General features: G+C 40.5%; 1 protein-coding gene across 4 annotated transcripts in view; it reads right to left on the reverse strand.

Annotated features, from left to right (window-relative positions):
• Positions 1-16,610, reverse strand: part of snx14 (sorting nexin 14) — a 160,101-nt gene that overhangs the window by 89,000 nt on the left and 54,491 nt on the right. For all 4 annotated transcript variants that reach the window (XM_060914039.1, XM_060914036.1, XM_060914037.1 and 1 more), the window contains exon 2: positions 14,675-14,817. In XM_060914039.1, the coding sequence (XP_060770022.1) occupies positions 14,675-14,811 (137 nt within the window). In that variant the 5' untranslated portion in view covers positions 14,812-14,817. The remainder of the gene's footprint in view (positions 1-14,674; positions 14,818-16,610) is intronic.

Here is a 16,610-nt window from a genome sequence, read left to right on the forward strand (position 1 = left end):
ATACCGAGAATATATTTTCCTTAATAGTAATGTAGAATGTACATGCATGTATTTTAACAGGGATTTAGAGTAGTATAATTTTGTTGTTTCACCTTTTTGTTTTGTCAGAATGGTTTCAACCACTTATTCAGTTAATTAGGTAATTTTTCAATTAGGCAGTGTATAAAAACAGCAGTTTTCTCAGTCTGGGTGTGGGAGCTTAGGAGAAAGACTGGTGTTGGAGACTGTCTGTTGAAAGCTGGTTTTTTTGTGCTTATTGTAGATTTATAGGTAGTTTTATTTGACAACCATTGTGTTGATTTTTTTTTCTTTTCTGTTTATTTTGAAAAGTTTTTTTTTGTTATTGCACTGTAGAGTACTGCAAATAAATCGGCCCCTCCGCATTTGCACCGTACGTTCCCGTTGTGCTTCCTTTTCTTCAGTTTGGTGACCACCCTGCAGTGAAGGCTGAGCTGGACGGCTCAGCTACTTCACAATCAGTCAGGATTTAGACCTCATCATAGCACAGAGACAGCTCTGGTTAAAGTAGAAAACGACCTAATGTTGGCGACTGATCAGGGCTGTCTCTCGCTGCTTGTGTTGCTTGACTTTAGTGTAGCATTTGATACCATTGATCACTCCATTCTTCTGGATAGACTAGAAAATGTTGTGGGAGTTAAGGGAATGGCCCTCTCCTGGCTCAGCTCTTATTTAACTGATCGCTATCAGTATGTTGATATAAATGGTGATTTTTCTAGACATACTGAGGTAAAGTTTGGTGGTGTTCCACAAGGTTCTGTCTTGAGTCCACTGCTTTTTTTCTTATATGTTACCTCTGGGTGATATTATTCGTAAACATTGTATTAGTTTCCACTGTTATGCTGATGACACACAGTTGTATGTTTCTGCAAAACCTGATGAGAGACACCAGCTTAATAGAATTGAGGAATGTGTGAAGGACATTAGACACTGGATGCTTATTAACTTCCTTCTGCTTAACTCTGACAAGACTGAAGTACTTGTATTAGGACCACATGCAGCTAGAAGTAAGCTTTCTGATTACACAGTAACTCTGGATGGCCTTTCTGTTTCTTCACGTGCAGCAGTAAAAGACCTCTGAGTGATTATTGACCCCAGTCTTTCATTCGAAACTCACATTGATAACATCACCTGGATAGCTTTCTTTCATCTCAGAAATACTGTGAAGATAAGAAATTTAATGTCACTACATGACACGGAAAAACTAGTTCATGCTTTCGTTACCTCCAGGTTGGATTACTGTAATGCCTTACTGTCTGGATGTTCCAATAAATGCATAAACAAGCTCCAGTTTGGTGGAGGAGTGGGTGGCAGGAGAACGACAGGATTTCAGCTCTTACTCATTAATATTGATGACATGTAAACGTGTTACCTCTGATTGGCTAAGAGCAATGTGCCGCTACATCCAGTGGGTCAGAACAAGCGGATGTGGGTGTCTTTGTAAAAGCTGTTTTGATTGGCTATTATAGTCTCGACATCGAGTGGCGCATGCGCGAGCGGTGACACAGTCCTTGCGCGTCTTTTCGTAACTGTTGTTTGTTTGTTTTGTGTTAAGATGCGACATAACAGTGATATTAGACTCAAATCCGCGAAATCGCAATTATGAGGTTTAATCCATACTTTTTGTTGTTAATTCTGGTCATCTTTTCAGCGGTCTCAAAAGTAGCCGGTCACCGGCGGCAAATCGCTGGCTATGGCTTGTTATGCCGCCGGCTATTGTCGGTCGAGTCACAAAATTTAATATTAAATATTTCTGACAGCAAAAAAAGTTGTGAACGTAAATTACATCCACTATATCATGTATGTCCGTTGCCGCGTCAACTGTGTTTACATCCTCGACATGAGTGCAGCCATTACTGCCACCTGTGTTGCCAGATTGCGTTTACATCCTCGACATGAGTGCAGCCATTACTGCCACCTGTGTTGCCAGATTGCGTGTTTTCCCGCCCAATTTGGGCAGTTTTAAGTGCATTTTGGCGGGTTTTGAACATATTTTGGGCTGTAAAACGTCAGCAGTATCTGGCAACATTTTTTTTTTACTTAATACAAGAAATTAATGGATGCCAACATTTTTGCCAAAATGGTATTTTATTTTCCATTGTTTAGGCAGCTTTAGCATCATACTGTGAGATTCTGTTCAAATTGTTTTTTTTCTTCTATGAAGCCTGAGCCATTTATTTTCTTAGTTTATAATTATTGTTTAATTTAGTCTTCAGGAGAGACTGACTGCACACAGTACTAGTATTAATAGTTTTTTTTTTTCTTACATGAAAGCTGAGGCATTTATATTATATTTTAAGGTAACTTCATGTTGTGCTGTGAGGTTCTATGCACTTTACCTTTTGAACCAACAGGTGCATTTGGATAAGTAAAGCCTATTTTTCTGCATTTTTGTAGTCCTGGTAATCTTTTATATTGGTAAAGTTGTTTATAGGACCATTTCTCAGTGTCTGTTTTTTTAATCAATAGTTTTTCAGTGATAACTTAATATTTAACATATCACTCAATTTTAAACAACCCCTGCGCCTCCCCCATGGCTTGTCCCCATAGTCTCCAAAATTTCTGTGGGAAACACTGGCGTGCGTAACAACGCTAATCAAGCTTAAGCTAGACGACCCGCCTCAAATACCCGTCCCGGGTAAATGTTATCCCAATTTTAGACGACCTGTTCCAAACCATCCCGCCCCATGAAAAATTCGTACTTGCATATCTCTATCTATCTATCTATCTATCTATCTATCTATCTATCTATCTATCTATCTATCTATCTATTTCTGCACGCTTTGCGTGCATTGCATTATGTCTGCCGCTGGCAGACATTTTACCATTTTGCACCCTGCTGTAAATTATTTGTACCCTGCTATTCTCCCAAACTTTGAAGCCCCTGTCCTTTCACTTGATCTCACCACATATGTAGTTGGCTACAACTTCATTCATGGAGGCCAGACAGGCCGCACCACCTACACCCGGGACTTTCTGTTGAGCCTCAGAGCTCCTTCTGCGCGTATCCAGTTTAATGATACAACCCCGATTCCAAAAAAGTTGGGACAAAGTACAAATTGTAAATAAAAACAGAATGCAATAATTTACAAATCTCAAAAACTGATATTGTATTCACAATAGAACATAGACAACATAAAATGTCGAAAGTGAGACATTTTGAAATTTCATGCCAAATATTGGCTCATTTGAAATTTCATGACAGCAACACATCTCAAAAAAGTTGGGACGGGGCAATAAGAGTCTGGAAAAGTTAAAGGTACAAAAAAAGAACAGCTGGAGGACCAAATTGCAACTCATTAGGTCAATTGGCAATAGGTCATTTACATGACTGGGTATAAAAAGAGCATTTTGGAGTGGCAGCGGCTCTCAGAAGTAAAGATGGAAAGAGGATCACCAATCCCCCTAATTCTGCACCGACAAATAGTGGAGCAATATCAGAAAGGAGTTCGACAGTGTAAAATTGCAAAGAGTTTGAACATATCATCATCTACAGTGCATAATATCATCAAAAGATTCAGAGAATCTGGAAGAATCTCTGTGCGTAAGGGTCAAGGCCGGAAAACCATACTGGGTGCCCGTGATCTTTGGGCCCTTAGACGGCACTGCATCACATACAGGCATGCTTCTGTACTGGAAATCACAAAATGGGCTCAGGAATATTTCCAGAGAACATTATCTGTGAGCACAATTCACCGTGCCATCTGCCGTTGCCAGCTAAAACTCTATAGTTCAAAGAAGCAGCCGTATCTAAACACGATCCAGAAGCGCAGACGTCTTCTCTGAGCCAAGGCTCATTTAAAATGGACTGTGGCAAAGTGGAAAACTGTTCTGTGGTCAGACGAATCAAAATTTGAAGTTCTTTATGGAAATCAGGGACGCCGTGTCATTCGGACTAAAGAGGAGAAGGACGACCCGAGTTGTTATCAGCGCTCAGTTCAGAAGCCTGCATCTCTGATGGTATGGGGTTGCATTAGTGCGTGTGGCATGGGCAGCTTACACATCTGGAAAGACACCATCAATGCTGAAAGGTATATCCAGGTTCTAGAGCAACATATGCTCCCATCCAGACGAAGTCTCTTTCAGGGAAGACCTTGCTTTTTCCAACATGACAATGCCAAACCACATACTGCATCAATTACAGCATCATGGCTGCGTAGAAGAAGGGTCTGGGTACTGAACTGGCCAGCCTGCAGTCCAGATCTTTCACCCATAGAAAACATTTGGCGCATCATAAAACGGAAGATACGACAAAAAAGACCTAAGACAGTTGAGCAACTAGAATCCTACATTAGACCAGAATGGGCTAACATTCCTATCCCTAAACTTGAGCAACTTGTCTCCTCAGTCCCCAGACGTTTACAGACTGTTGTAAAGAGAAAAGGGGATGTCTCACAGTGGGAAACATGGCCTTGTCCCAACTTTTTTGAGATGTGTTGTTGTCATGAAATTTAAAATCACCTAATTTTTCTCTTTAAATTATATATTTTCTCAGTTTAAACATTTGATATGTCATCTATGTTCTATTCTGAATAAAATATGAAATTTTGAAACTTCCACATCATTGCATTCTGTTTTTATTTACAATTTGTACTTTGTCCCAACTTTTTTGGAATCGGGGTTGTACTTGGTCATTTATTTATTGAGGAAAATGATCCAATATTACATATCTGTGAGTGGCAAACGTATGTGAACCTTTGCTTTCAGTATCTGGTGTGACCCCCTTGTGCAGCAATAACTGCACAAACCAGACTGATTTCTCAATCAAGGAAAATTATTGAGGAAATAAAATGAACTAAATAGACGACAAAGAAAACATTTCTGACCTTTTATTTTTTAAAATAGCACTTTCATGTCTCAAGATCTGAAATATTAAATTGCAAATTTGCAGAACACTGCAACGCTATTACACTGTTAACCTGAAAGTTCATTCTGTGCAAACAGTTTGAGTAGATACCACTTTTAAAGATTAGTTTTATTGCATTACTTAAACAGTATGAGTATATGAAGAGTATATGAGACAGTCATTGGGTGTACTCATTTTTGTAATTTAAACAAACTAAAACTATCATGTTTTACCTCAGGCCACAGTGCTGCCCTGTTGTGATTGGCTCAAAACTCAAGACAAGTTGAGTTGACGGCTACAGAGGAAGTTGCGCCATTTTCTAATTTACACAGAGCAATTTAAGGTCTTTGCACTTTTAACAGCAAGCTAATTAGCATGTTAGCGGCTACAGTCGGTACTCGGCACGTTAAAAGTGGGTCAACGTTGTAACGACATAACGCTACTGTACAAGCAATGCTTATTTAACGGTAACAAACTTAAGCCCTATATGTTGAAATTCCTCTCTTAGGCCATGTACACACGTAGCCGGGTATTTTTAAAACCGAACATTTTCCCCCCCTCCGTTTATGAAAATGTTTTATCCACACCACCTCGTCTTCGAAAAAAATCCCTTCCACACATAACCGAACATCTGCGTTTTCAATCACATTCATAAGCATTCTAAACCTGTAGATGGCATTATTTCCCCAAATCCTACCCCCTAATCACATCAGAATCGCCCAGCCTCTACACCAGGGGTGGGCAATTATTTTTTCCATGGGGCCATATGAGAAACAGAAAATTTTGTGGAGGGCCGGACCAAAAGGCTGAACTAAATTCTGCATAATATTAATTGTATTTCTTTATATAAAGCAATAAATAGCATTGTTCTTACAAACTGCTAAGACTGGTAAGAGTATGGAAAAAACGAGATTGCCTTACAAAAAAAATTTCATTTATTCAATCAAATTTCCCAAAACAATGGTTAACAAAATGTGAACGTTTGTACCATTTTTTTTTTCAGTCACATTCACCCCAAAACACAATAAAAGACATCACAATATTGTCTTTCTACTCCAAATATCAAGCAAGATACATCATATAATAATGATGCCCACATTTGTAGTCTAATCACCTCATTTGGTGCTTTTCGCCGGAGATCGGCTCCGGCGCCTGCTGGTGACGTCACATGATGTGATTGGCTGGACCGTTTGAAGGATGACATACAAGTTTGTGGTTGGTCTGGACAAATTACGGAAGTAGTTATCGCGCGATTAGGTTTCGTGGGATTTCATGTCATTTTCATGTCGCGCGCGCATTGCGTTTTTGTTGAACACAACTTCAAAATAAAAGCAATGCACATTCAGTCCATGCATGAGGTAAAATTAGAAAATACGTTTATTTTGTAATTTCTCATTAACCTTACGCGGGCCGGTCAGAATGAACCAAAGGGCCGGATACGGCCCGCGGGCCGTAAAATGCCCAGGTCTGCTCTACACATTGTATACTAACGATTGCCAAGCATCCTCTTCAGCTCATACCTATTTTAAGTATGCTGATGACACAGCACTGGTTGGGTTTTTAGATTCCAACCCTTCATCTCTTGAAGGGTTTGAAAAGGAGGTTCAAGGCTTCATTAAGTGGTGTACAAATAACTTTCTACTGGTCAATGTAAAGAAAACAAAAGAAATGATAATAGATTTCAGTAAGAAAGGAATAGCTGTATCTCCATCTGAGATTAGTGGTGAACAGATAGAGCGGGTCTCATCTTACAAGTATTTAGGAATTGAAATTGATAAGTTGTGTTTAAATCAGTGTGCACAGACCAAGTGTAAGAAACTGCAACAAAGGATGTTTTTTCTTAGGAAATTAAAAAAAGTTTTTAGATTAGATAGTGGCATTCTCCAACTATTCTACAAAGCTTTTTTGCAGAATGTCTTGTCTTTTGGCCTAATTTGCATTTTTGGAAATATGCATGCACAGGACCATAAGAAATTACAGCGCATTGTTAAATTAGCCAGTAGGGTCATTGGAGTTGACCAAGTATCTGCAGCTCAGCTGTAATATGAACTTATTTTACAAAAGATTGAGCAAATTTTAGATGATTCAACATATCCTTTGTTTCAGAAGTTTGTCATGAGTAGCAGGTCAAATGGCAGAATTTTGCAGCGAGTAATCTATGGAATCAATTTTGTGCCAAAATGTTCAAACAATACTTTTGAAATATCAAACAAAAACAACAAATCAAAATACAAAAAAACAAAAAAAGGTCAATTTTTTTTAGACTGGCAAACAAATTATTCGTGTAATCGTGCAAAATATCAGTCTATTACTCTTCAGAAACCTTTTATTTTTGTTCCGCGTCTTTCTCAGTTTTGTTTGCCGTAATTTATTTTGGTTGCGATTCCAGCTTTCTCGTTTGCGCTCCCTGACTTTTTGCTTGCAGTTTTGGCACAAACTTCACATGTGGGTGGGCTGTCCAGGAATGCATTCCCATTGGGTAACTTGTGTTTGACTGACAGCTACGCTCAGCCATTCCCTACTCGGATTCTGGCGGACTGTTTGACGAGTGACCGATCCATTGACGGTAAACAAGGATCGAGTGGACTTCAGTGGCGACTATGATACTGAATTTACACCTAGTGGAGTAGTGTAGGCCTAGTGACGTCCCTGCCTCAGCCCAAGGCCGCCCCACGTCAACCTAACTGCAAGACCTATGGAATCTACATAATGTGTACTACTGCAACACATAAAACACATTTGTCCTGTAGTTACACTTTGTTGAATTAATTCAATATCATAGTCGCCACTGAAGTCCACTCGATCCTTGTTTACCGTCAATGGATCGGTCACTCGTCAAACAGTCCGCCAGAATCCAAGTAGGGAATGGCTGAGCGTAGTTGTCAGTCAAACACAAGTTACCAGAGGTGGAAAGAGTACTAAAATATTATACTCAAGTACAAGTACTGTTACTCTGATGAAATTTTACTTAAGTACAAGTAAAGTTACCAGACAAAAAATCTACTCAAGTAAAAGTAAAAAGTAGATCATTTAAAATGTACTTTGAGCAAAAGTAAAACGTTACTTTTAACAATGGGTGTTTTCTGCCTCCATTGTGTTGTGCAAAAATGAAAAAGAAGAGGAAACAAGGATATATGTACATCTCAACCCAGATGTTTTATTTAAAGGAAGTGTATCAAATTGAATGCTTAGGATAATGCTGCATTAAAACTGAGACAAACAAAAAAGGTCAATACACACAGTCATGTCGTTTACATCGCCCTGACCACACACAAAGCATTGTACACGAAATATGAAAGTGAAATGTTGCACCGAAATCTCGTAGCTTGCCTGTGTGCACTATGTGTTATTGAACAATTCAATTCAAACATTATTTGTTTTGCTTAGTATTCCTTTCTGGCCTGTTGGATGTAGAATGGTAGGAGGACTGATCACGTCAGGTTGGCGAGCTAACTTGCTTGCATGATTAGCCAACCGAATAACAGACTAGTTACCGTTATGTTACAGTACCAACAGGTTGCTACTTCAACATTAGCAATGCCATCCACTATTTTTGGAATATAACCAGCCTATTGTCGGTTTTACTATGGAAAGGAAACATTATGATCAGGGGCGCAGATACGTTTTTTGAACTGGGGGGGACAAAAAACTGGGGGGGACAAAAAACTGGGGGGGACAAAGCTGCCAGCAAACCAACCCCAACCCCGATATGCCTGTCAAACTTGTTGTGGGTAACCATAGCAACCAAGCTCGAGCTTGCAACCTGTGCAGTCTGCGCAGCTCAACCAACCGAATATCAGTCTTTGTTTTGTTTTATGTGAGTTGTTGCAACTATGTATACACTGCTGTGCACCTCAATAAACCGAATGGTAATTAGTCTTTTGATTTTTCCGTGAGGTTTGCCTTATGCAAAGAAAGACAGCATAGACGTTTTTTCCTCCCTATAAGTGGGGGGAACCGAACGAGGCGAATTTAAATCTGGGTGGGACGAATCCCACCCGTCCCACCCTCTATCTGCGCCCGTGATTATGATGCCAATGACAATACTTACCTCAACATGCTTGCGCAGATTAGATGTCGAATTTTTGTATGCCGCAATGGTTGTCTTCTTGGGCACACATAATCTGCATTGCATAATGAAACTGTCACCCCTTTTCTCTACGAAGCTGAAGTGATCACGTATGTAGGGCCAGGGGTGCACTTCATTACTGGAAGAAATTGCGTTTTCTGCAGGGTCGTCCACCACAGGTTCCTCGGTCTCCTCCATGTCCGCAGGGGCGCTTTATCAACACCCATGGCCCAGGGGCTAGGCCCCTCATAGGCTACCTGTCAACCCTACCCTTACCGTTGGCCAGGAAAACACTCTTATTTTATTTGCAATACGTGTCAAGCATTTACAGTGTAAGCGCGTAATTAGCCAAGAAGCCTACGATAGGTTACGTTTGGCTCAGTGTAGCTGCGCAAGGCCCATGCTCACATCGCTCAACACATCCGACCACAGAGGGAGAGAAGAACGCGCGCATTATCATTACAGAGCCGGTTCTGATTATTACCATGGACAGGACAGTGATACTGCGTAACTTTCACGCAGGGGCATGGCCAGAGATAACCACACAAGCGCGCGTGCGCTAATGTAAACCTATGTGTTGTAAACATAAAACACACACACCTACAGACAAGTCCTTTTAAAAAATAAAATACATAAAAATAGCTCGGCGGCATGAAAACAAACATTCACTGCAAGACAAGGTGCCCTAGAATCGCCATCAGTTTTTAATATCTATATGGACTTTGTTGTCAGGATTGCACAGCATGAGATATCAAAACTGTACCCAGATACAGGCTTCGAGTTCAGATATTGCATTCCAAATGAGGTATCCACAAGAGAAATGCGTACGAAAGCACGAGCATCAGGAGAGGGTTGCATAACAGAGATTCTATACGCAGATGATCAGGCCATACTCGCTGGATCCATCGAGGAGCTTCAGAATATTCTTCAGTTGTATGATAAGACCTACACCCGCTTTGGTTTACAAATATCATATGTCAAAACAGAAACAATGGCTTTTAACATCAATGAGGATATCAAATGTAAACCAAGTATCATTTCCCTTGGCGGCACTAATATTAAAAACGTCCGCACCTTTAAATATCTTGGTTATAATGTCAGCAACTGTGATGAATCCTCACACTTCCTGCATGCTAGGATAAGTACTGCATTCATGAAATGGAATGAACTGAAACACGTTCTAACCGACCACCGAATACTACTAAAAACCCGTATAAAGTTCCTAGTGGCATGCGTTCGATCTCGCCTCCTGTACAGCACACAGGCATGGCAACTATCATCCAGTGAAATTCACAAAATTGAGGTAGTGTGGCACGGCTTCCTAAGGAAAATGATTAAAGGTGGATATAAACGAAAGAATGCCCCTGACCAAAAGAACACTACAAATGAAGATATAGACTGGAGCTACAAGATGTCCAATGCTGACCTCCGGAAACTGACAGGAACCCAGGATATAAAACTATCCTGCTACGTACAACAACTAAAATATATTGCTCACGTTTGCCGGATGGGCAATAACCAAGTGCAAAAGCAGCTCCTGTTTGAAAAAATGGTTACAAATGGACAAAATGGGAAAATCTGCTGGGCATAGACACCCAACAGATAAGACGTATGATGATGGACAAATCAAACTTTGAGCAGCTGCTACAGCAGAAGCATCCCTAGAGTTTAACTTTGACAGGGGAACATGATGATGATGATGAAGGTACTTGGCTTGGCGGCCACATGAAACGTAAACACCATGGACAGCGGCCAAACTCATAACTCTACAGACCGAAATACACGAAACCAAGTCCTACTAGGGTCTATTTTACCGATCTATGTTCAAGCATCATGCAAGTCTTCCTTCTCCTTGAATAAGACCGTGCATTCAACTGCCTTTTTGACATGACTGCATCGAAATACCACTCAACAATATTTCATGCACTCCATCAAGAAAAAAGTTAAACATGATGAACACGGGCATACTGTTTTGAGCATACGATTTTTTAAAAAGAAACTAGCTACATCAAAGTCCTTCAATAAACCCATCCTTTAGCGCAAATGAGCTTAACCTAGTTCAAAGCATGACGCTAGCAGTAGCTGCATAAGGCAAAATCATGTGGGCCTTTCGTCAACAACAAGCCACGGCAGGCAAACATTAATAATCAAGTGTCCTTACCTTAAAACATTGTCTTGACCACAGAACTTCTCAAGTATTTCACTTAAATCCACACGGGTTAACAACACACCCAACACAGCTAGCGAGAAATGTGGATCTGCGCTAGCTTTGTATTGCTATTCCCCTCAGTATGCTTACTCTGTCTGCTGCCCGAACTGTGACAATTATAGCCTACAATCTTTTCATCAATTTCTTCAGTAGATGCCGTTTTAGACATTTTATTATCCCCATCGAAATATGCTATTATACTAACAGGATTATAACTCAAATCACACGACACGTATTCAAATCACAACTGATTTATTTTACTGTTGGACAGATCATAGCATATCTAGCCTAGCTGCACATAGCCTAGCTGCTGGTAGGCTGATAACTGATAAGTAGCTGATATTCTGAACAGATTGGTGATCCTTACCTTAAAAAAGTCTGTGACTTTAGGCAACGATTCTATCATTACCTGCATCTCTCTTTTTTTTTTCCTTTTATGCGCCCCGCTAACATGTGAATGCTTCATCTTTCAAAGCCTCTAAATTTGTGTCTCTGTAGTCTGCAGTCTTTGGCACGCTTTCGTGCGTGACGTTACATTTTGTTACATTTTATTCTGGTACAGTTGTCGGTGTTCGTTTCACGAACCACATCCACCATGTCTCTTACAGCAGGCTACTGTGCGCTCATTTATTTCTAACCTTATTTCTATCCGTACATTAATGTAGGCCCACGATTCCGACAGTTTATTATTTTATTAATATTACAAGGCCCCTGATTGGCTGTGGCCCAGGGGCTTGAGCCCCCCCTTAAAGCGCCGGTGCATGTCCGCCATCGTCTGTGTGAGACTCGCGCGCGCGACAACTGTCCTTCCCGTGATTCATTTCCAGAATGCATTTCCCCTTCTCCGTTTTAGCCTTTTTTAATTTATAATTTTTTTTTTTTTTTTACTCAGTAACGGTTGTGATGTAAAATGTACCGAAGTACACTACTTAAAAGAAAACATACTTAAGTAAAAGTACACTCTTTAAAAATTACTTGAAAAAGTATAAGTACACAAAAAACCTACTCAAGTACAGTAACGCGAGTAATGTACTTCGTTACTTTCCACCTCTGCAAGTTACCCAATGGGAATGCATTCCTGGACAGCCCACCCACACGTGAAGTTTGTGCCAAAACTGCAATCAAAAAGTCAGGGAGCGCAAACGAGAAAGCTGGAATCGCAACCAAAATAAATTACATCAAACAAAACTGAGAAAGACGCGGAACAAAAATAAAAGGTTTCTGAAGAGTAATAGACTGATATTTTGCACGATTACATGAATAATTTGTTTGCCAGTCTAAAAAAATTGACCTTTTTTTTGTATTTTGATTTGTCGTTTTTGTTTGATATTTCAAAAGTATTGTATGAACATTTTGGCACAAAATTGATTCCATAGTAATCAGGACAACTAGGTACCATAAGTCATTTGTGCCTACAGCAATTAGTCTATATAACAATAGACCTAGTATATGCACGGTTATATTTTAAGTTAATTTATCTCTCTGCATATCCATGAAATTCTGTCTGGTATTGCAATGTAAAGTCATAGCTCTTCCATTTTTTCTCTTTGTTTTTTCTTTTTGTTTCTCTATTTATTCTATTGATTTTCTATGATATGTTTCTGTATGTCTGCAATCTGGTATGTTTACTGTCTGTCTTGTTATCTGTTGTATATGTTTTGTGAGACGTGCAATATTGACCACATGAGTTTCCCCTTGTGGGATAATAAAGTTTACCTTGACGTTTTGACCAGTAACAATGTAGATAACACGAATTTTACATCACATTCAACGAGATTTAAACGAGACTAAAGATGGCGACTTACAAATAATGTGTAAACATCGTTGGAGTTAATAAAGTCTGAACAGCATGAAGGAACATACCCCAACCCCCTGAAATTAATTTAAAAAAAAAAAATTCTCAACGGATTTGGCATAAAGGTCGTTTTTTACTCAGAAAAAGCGGAAAACTCTCATCCCTGACTAGCTTGTGACCATGTCATGCATGCTAATGTGGAGAATATGAACATGCTATTTTGTAACAACAACCTTCGAACAAAAAGTTCATGTTTTACTTACAGCTTGTGACCTGGTGGTCGATCGTCTTGACTACAGATCCATTAAAAACAACCTCGAAGCAAAACCACTACTGAAGGCACCCAAGTTTGAAAAGTCACTGTGGTTGAAATGATCAGAACACAGTACTAATGCTGCATTATACTTCGCTGGTGGTGTTCCAAAGATAAATTCCAACCATTTCTTCTTCAGCTCTATCTTGCAACGTTGCTCCGATTAGGTTTCGTTTCCGTCGGCGGCTCCAGCCCGACTTTGGACGCTCGTAACTCGGGCAGGGGAGGTCCCAGCCTCCCCAAACATGCAACGTTGATGTGTTACTGCCACAAATAACACAGCCACGAACTTGTTCAGGCATGTTTTCAGCTTGCTGTTAGGTCCTCTTCGTTAGTGACTGACAAGATAGGCTCTGCTATCCCTCCTCGCGCTTAAATCCAAGCTTTCTTCCCGTGGGCGGTTGCAAGCCAAGGTGGGCGAGGCCATGAATACTAATTTTCGAAGTGACGCAAGTTCGTAGGGCTTTTTCAGATCTGCTCGTTTTTCCAACTATTTTCTTTCATAAGCTAATACAGGAAACGGGAGTAGAATTACATTTTCACATGCAGCATGCATATGCAACTCAGAGTGAACTATGGTATTTCAAAAAGAGCCAGTATTAAACGTTTTTGGTGGAAGGACACCTTTAATGTATTCACTGTCTGTGAATGGCTTTCCATGTTTAGCTATGCAGTGAGAAATTATGTAGCTAGCTTCAGTGGCATTGTTTTTAGCTGAGGCAAAGACTTTTAAAGTGTGGGCTTGCTTCCCATATCTGCACACTGCGCGTGAGATTGATTCGTCCCCATCTGCCTGATCTTTGAAAGTCTTTTCGTGCTTTGCCTCGAAATGACGTTTAACACTGGATGTTCGACACACAACACTTTCAAAACACAACGTGCACACAGCACAGTCCCTCTGAGAAACGAACCCATATTCTTTGGTCCACGAGGAGAGGAAAGCACAAACTGTTGGCTTCTTTGCCATCTTAGCGCAACTGCTGCATCAAGTGGGCCCATCTCGTGAGAAATATGAGGAGGGGGCAGTGTTGCCAGATTGGGCGGTTTTAAGTGCATTTTGGCGGGTTTTGAACATATTTTGGGCTGGAAAACGTCAGCAGTATCTGGCAACACTGGGAGGGGGGCGCTATATTGTTGTGTAGTTATGCTAAAAGAGCAGGCTCACCATGCAACAGCCAATGACAGTTCAAGATGACGTTTGAACATTTTTAATGTGTTGAATAATTAGGTTTGTGTATCATCGTCAGTGTGCCACTGGAAATTCCTTGGCGTGCCAGTTGTGGCACGCGTGCCTAGGGTTGCCGACCCCTGATATAAACAATCACTATTTAAATGATTCAATTCCATGCCATTTCAAAGATTTTAATCAGTATGTAATATTTTCAAATGCAGCGTCATCTTTCCGATCATTTGTCCCCACTTACCTATTGAGGATGATGGTTGAGGAGAGCATGGAGACGAGCACGAAGCAGATAAATGGGTACTGACGGGCCACTTCCCGAATCAAGTCCACCTTCAGTCCCCTCCTGAGGGACTCGAGGAATACTTTAACGCCTGCCATGTGGATCTGCCAAAAGAACAAGAAAACATCAGGACTTAGTGAATGTTTAAAATGTCAAAACATTTACTACCACAGTGCAGTTATCAATTCTGATTCCTCTGATGGTTACAGAAATTATGGTAGTATTTTGACAGACGTTTTCAACTGCAAGTTAAATCACAGGCTTATATTAACATACTCATTCTAATTAGTCATTGTTTCTATGGGAACAACCTCTAACAAACCAGACACTCCATACAACCTACACTTAACAATTAAAAAAAAAATTTTATTCAGCAAATTATAATGAAGTTTTCCATAAAGAGACGTTTATTTAGCGATTTATGGAAAGAGTCTCGGGTGGCTGCCCTTCCTACTCTGCAACATCAGTTATTACAACAATCAACTCCCCACCCCACTCTTACCCATGTTCACAAATCTCTGCCCCCAGGAGCTACAGTGTGTATAAAATGGACATTCTGATAGGAGACTGGAGAAGGAAATTCTTATTCACTTAAGTGAACGAGTTCTTTTCGTTCAGTATGTTCAAAAGATTTGCTAATTTTATTCGTTTGTCTTTCACAGTCATTCCTTTGGGTGTCATATGCCCCTTTTCTACCAAAGCAGTTCCAGGGCTGGTTCGGGGCCAGTGCTTAGTTTGGAACCGGGTTTTCTATTTCCACTGACAAAGAACTGGCTCTGGGGCCAGAAAAACCGATTCCAGGCTAGCACCAACTCTCTGCTGGGCCAGAGGAAAGAACCGCTTATGTCAGCGGGGGGGTGGGGGGTGGGGGAGTTGTTAAGACCAACAACAATAACAAGACCGTGAAAGATCGCCATTTTTAAGCGACGAGAAGCAGCAGCTGTACAAACGCGAAGCCATCCATTATTATTATTGTTGTTGCTGCTGCTTCTTCCGTGTTGTTTTTGCTTTGATATTCGCGCCAAGGTTTATGTAAACGTAGCGCCGTAACTGATGTATACAGTGACGTAATGACGTATACAGCGACGTAATGACGTGGCTCCGCTTAGCACCGCAAGCTATGGAAAAGCAAACTGGTTCTCAGCTGGCTCGCAAGTTGAACGAGTTGTGAACCAGCACCGGCCCCGAACCAGCCCTGGAACTGATTTAGTGGAAAAGGGGTAATACAGTGTCAGTTCATCAAAATATTTCTCTGTTTTACAGTGCAAAGCAAAACATTAATACGTTATAGCCTAAGTGAGAACTTGTCAAACTTAAAATGTACAAAATAGTAGCTTATGTTTTGTTTTAAACATACCATTACATTAATATAAAATTCACCCTAATAAAAAAATCATTATTGGCCAATGTTAAGACGATATACGAAAATAGTCAATAAACAGCCTGGATTTTTAATAACTACAAAGACACCATGGGTGGTGTTTTGTGAAATCACTTGAATCACTCTTCTTACATGGCTATTTCAAATATTATAGAAAATTATTATAGGACAAGAAGATTTATGTAAATACTAAGCATGTAACGATTCACCCAATTCAAGATACTGGGGTCATGATATTCCCATGATATTTCTGAAGAGGAAAAAAAAAAAAAGCAACATTTTCCAGGTTCTCTCCGACGGGAGAGGAAGTCCGCCACGACCATCTGCGCCCCTGGCCTGTGGACCACCTTGAAATTAAAGGGTTGGAGTGCAAGATACCAACGGGTGATCTGCACGTTGGCATCCTTCATGCGGTGGAGCCACTGGAGGGGCGCGTGGTCCGAACAGAGGGTGAAAGGGCTCCCCAGCAGGTAGTACCGGAGGGCGAGGACTGCCCACTTGATGGTGCTGTAGCGC

The sequence above is a fragment of the Neoarius graeffei genome, chromosome 2 (genome assembly GCF_027579695.1).
Source record: "Neoarius graeffei isolate fNeoGra1 chromosome 2, fNeoGra1.pri, whole genome shotgun sequence".
NCBI classification, from domain to species: Eukaryota; Metazoa; Chordata; class Actinopteri; order Siluriformes; family Ariidae; genus Neoarius; species Neoarius graeffei.